Source organism: the organism of the source record quoted next, unplaced genomic scaffold (genome assembly GCF_019419815.1).
Source record: "Pyrus x bretschneideri cultivar Hongxiangsu unplaced genomic scaffold, Pyrus_bretschneideri_v1 Contig14, whole genome shotgun sequence".
Taxonomy (NCBI): domain Eukaryota; kingdom Viridiplantae; phylum Streptophyta; class Magnoliopsida; order Rosales; family Rosaceae; genus Pyrus; species Pyrus x bretschneideri.
Window position 1 is genome coordinate 1,431,197 of NW_025999435.1, and position 3,878 is coordinate 1,435,074.

Sequence of the window (3,878 nt, forward strand, 5' to 3'; positions counted from 1 at the left end):
TCTTTCTCCTTCATATTCAGTGTGAGCTTTGTGATTGCTTCATTCATTTGAGCTAGCTGCTCCTCGATTGAAGTTGCTCCGGTGGTCATGACTTGCATGGCTATGCTGCCGCTCGAGTGGGCATTAGAGAGTAAGGACTCTGAGTACTTCCTCGGGCTTTCCTCTCTTGGCACCCTTAGCAAGGCCAGGGTGATCATAGACTCGTGCCTCAGTGCTTTTGTTCCTTCAACAAAGTTAATGCAGGGGCGGAAACCGTGGCAGAAAGAGCTCTTGCCTTGCTTCGGGTTGTGATGCCCAAAATATCACCACTTACGGCGATGATGTTCTTGTTCTTCGTTTTGGTTGCGGGAACAACTTGATCCTTTCTTGATGCCATTTGTGCTTTTTGCGGATTTGAAGATAAAGATGAGAGGTAGAGATAGTCCCACCGAGCGTGCTAAATTTGTAAACACGAATTTTCCTGAAACAAGAACACGTGTACAAAATAATATTTTGTATTAATTTTGGGGTTACAATCTTTTTTACAATTTAATCCTCTGATTCTATTTCCATAAGTGTAGATTTGTGGATGAACTGTTGATCCAAAGGGCCGTCAGGGCTTGGTCTAGGGATGAACAGTTGTGCGGATTTGTTGATGTTGTTGATCCAAAGGGCCGTTAGGGCTTGATCTTAGGATGAACAGATGATGAACGATGAACACTTTCTTCAAGGGCCGTCGGGGCTTGATCTTGAAGGTTGAGGGAACGAAGAGGGCTTTCTTGATCCTTCGGGAGTGCTTGAGAGCGTTAGAGTTTCAAAGCTTCAAGGTTTTAGTGTGATGTGAATTGGTAAAGTGAAATGAATGAAATTGGCTTCTATTTATAGACTTTTTCAAGGCCTAATTTTGAATATGATATTAAGATGAAATAAATCAGTTTTGCTAAGTGTTGACACATGTCATATTTGATGACTTTTCTAATTTATTTCGATTTTTTGTTGAGTCACACGCTATGTGTAAAATTTATGTGACACGTAAGCGTTGAAATTTTAATTATTGGTTAACATTTATTTCACCGAAATTTCGATGTCCACAATCATATATATTTAAGCATAAACATACACTTATTTACATGAAGTATAATAGATTTAATTAAATCCACCTAGGCGCCTGCCTAGACCCTGCCTAGCAGCATAGGCGCTAGGCCCCAGCCCACCAGTCCAACTAGTGCCTAACGTCTTTTAGAGCCTTGATCTGATCCAAGAAAGCCTTGAGATTCTTGTCCGAAGAGCCCCCTTCATTCACAGCCTCTCTTGCCAAATCTTTCCATTTCTTAGCATTCCTTCTCACCTCTTCACCAATCTCCCCACTTCCCAATACCAAATCCAAGCACCTCTTGAGCTCCTCACCCGTAACAATCCCCTCCACATTTGGTGTCACCCTCACTCCTGTCTTCCAAAAGTCCTCTATCAACTTGGCATTCGTCCCTTGGTCCGTCCACTGAGGAAACGCCACCACGGGCACCCCTGAAACCAAGCTCTCCAAACTTGAATTCCACCCACAATGTGTCACAAAGCAACCCAACGAAGGACTAGAGAGAACCTCCACTTGACTACACCACGGCACTATCCTCCCGAGCTCTTCCAATTCCACTCTGCAACTCAACATCACTTCTTCTTTCTTCGCCTCGTTATCATCTCCCTTCTTGTCGACGTTATCTCTAATAACCCAAAAGAACGGAAGGCCGCAATCCAACAACCCTTTTGCGATTTCCTCCATTTGGGCCTTTCCCAACACAGAAATGCTTCCGAAGGACACATAAATCACCGACCCTTCTGGCTTCGAGTTCAGCCACTCGAGGTACGAAGAGTCCTTTGATTTTTGGTAAAGATCGCCTCCAAATGACTTGTCCGATGGATCCTTGCCGTCCAAGAAAGCGGATGGAATCAATGGCCCGACACCAATCAAGTTGTACTTGTCAATTGCTTTTAAGGCTTCCGGCTCTAGTGCATCGAACGTGTTCACTAGAATGGTCGGATTGGTTTCTCTTTCCAGCAGCTCCATCTGTTCTTGAAACAACGGGAGGGCGAAATTGTACGGATTTGTATCCACCATGAAGGAGGGAAGGTCTCCGCTTGTGAAAGATAATGGCAAACCTGGTAATTCTATTGAACATGGAAGGACATTGTTCGTACCAGAACTAGTATTATCCCGGATAAGATCTTTGTACCCGTTAAAGTAATAGTAGTAGATGTCGAAAACCGTGGCTGGCTGAATCCAAAGCAGCACGCTTGGGAGGTGAAGTTCATGTGCCACCCCTGCCGCCCAAGGGACAATTAATGAGTAGACTAGGCAAGTGTAAGGATGACCCTCGTTTGCACTTGCGACAACAAGGTCGGTGATGGCTTGTACTCCGCGGCGCCGCAGCTCCGACATGTAGTCGTCGATGTTGTCACCGGGCTTAAACCCGTCGTCGTACCCATCAGAGAAGGGCGCATAGGTCAATCCATCTGGAATTGAGCCATTGCCTATACGGCGGTTGGCTGAGAGACTGGTGACGTAGGTGACATGCGCACCTGTAGTGTTGATAAGGCGCTTGGCGAATTGGAGGGAAGGGTTGATGTGGCCTTGAGCTGGATATGTGACGAGTAGAAAGCGGTGTTGCACCATGGCGGCGTATGCGATTGCCGGAGGTGCGCGGTGGAGTGTGGAGTTATTGGAAGTAGAATAAGTAGGTATGTAGTTGATTGTTGAAAAATTTGGTGCTGTGGGCTTATTAGCTGAGTGAAGTTGAAATTCTTGTGGGAGTATACATTCAAGGTGGGGAGTGCGGTGAGAGGATGGCAAGGCTTAAATGGGGGATTGGGGGTAGAAATGCTGACGTCTGTGGTGACGAATTGAAGACGCTGGAGACAAATTTGCCAAGATGAGAAGGATACTTGTGGTTGCCAATGCATGCAAAATTTATGGATAATGTTAAGGAAATCATCTATTTAAATTATATGATGTAGTTGTTGATGACTGAATTATTATTTCAGTGTTGATTAATGTGCTTATTTTCTATTAGTGCACATCACTTGATTTTTTTTATTTTTTTTTATCATTAGGTAGGATTTTGATCATGAAAATAAAAGGACATAGTCATCTATTTAGGATTGTCCAAAGGTATATTAAATTCAATCGTTGAAACCTGTTCAAAAGGTTTAATATTGTCCAAAACCTAGAAGATAAATAACTACTGAATAGGCTTAAATCTTGATAAAGTAGAGGGAAAAGAAGAATAAGGAGGCAAGCTACTAAGCAAAATAAAAACTTCATCTTGAGAACAAATATGTGAAACGATTGGTGCAAATTTTTAAGATTCAGACTTCAAGGACACGTATTGATTTGGTAGGTTCATGACGAAGAATACATGAAGGCATGCACCCGGATGTGGAGGGTAATGGACATTGCAGCATGTTGGGTAGCTATATGATTGATTTCGTAGCTAGAGATAGAGGAGGAAAAGAATGTAGAGGTCTCTTGTGGAATGCATAAAAGAAGACAACTTAGAAGCATTGTTCTAAAAAGCAACATAGGTACTACGCAGAGGCTGGGCGTCCCGATTAGGGCTTGTGAGTTTAAAAAATCAATGAAGCCTTTAGGCGGTAATTGGGCGGCTGCATAGGCGACCCTAAGCCTACGCAGTTTAATTTATTTATTTAATTTTTTTTAAGTTAACGATTTGAAGATAATGTACTTGTAAATAACTCTAAATATATCTTTCATTTTGTGTATTCAACCTGTTGCTTTACATGGTATCATTCGCGTGTCTAAAAACCTCCATGGTAAGCTCCATTATTTGGCAGATTGCATGGTAAGCTCGAGATTATTTGGCAGTTGCAGGAGTATACTTCGAAGA

At 42.9% G+C, this 3,878-nt stretch overlaps 1 protein-coding gene across 1 annotated transcript; it reads right to left on the reverse strand.

The window, feature by feature from the left end:
• Window positions 1-1,018: 1,018 nt before the first annotated feature.
• Window positions 1,019-2,822, reverse strand: LOC125475191 (phloretin 4'-O-glucosyltransferase). The gene has a single exon (XM_048579652.1). It carries the CDS (start codon window positions 2,645-2,647, stop codon window positions 1,202-1,204), a length of 1,446 nt encoding a protein of 481 aa, XP_048435609.1. The 5' UTR covers window positions 2,648-2,822; the 3' UTR covers window positions 1,019-1,201.
• Between the last annotated feature and the right edge of the window lie 1,056 nt (window positions 2,823-3,878).

Bases quoted from the DNA above. Each gene is read 5' to 3' on its own strand.
- LOC125475191 (XM_048579652.1), bottom strand. From the start codon at position 2,647: ATGGTGCAACACCGCTTTCTACTCGTCACATATCCAGCTCAAGGCCAC.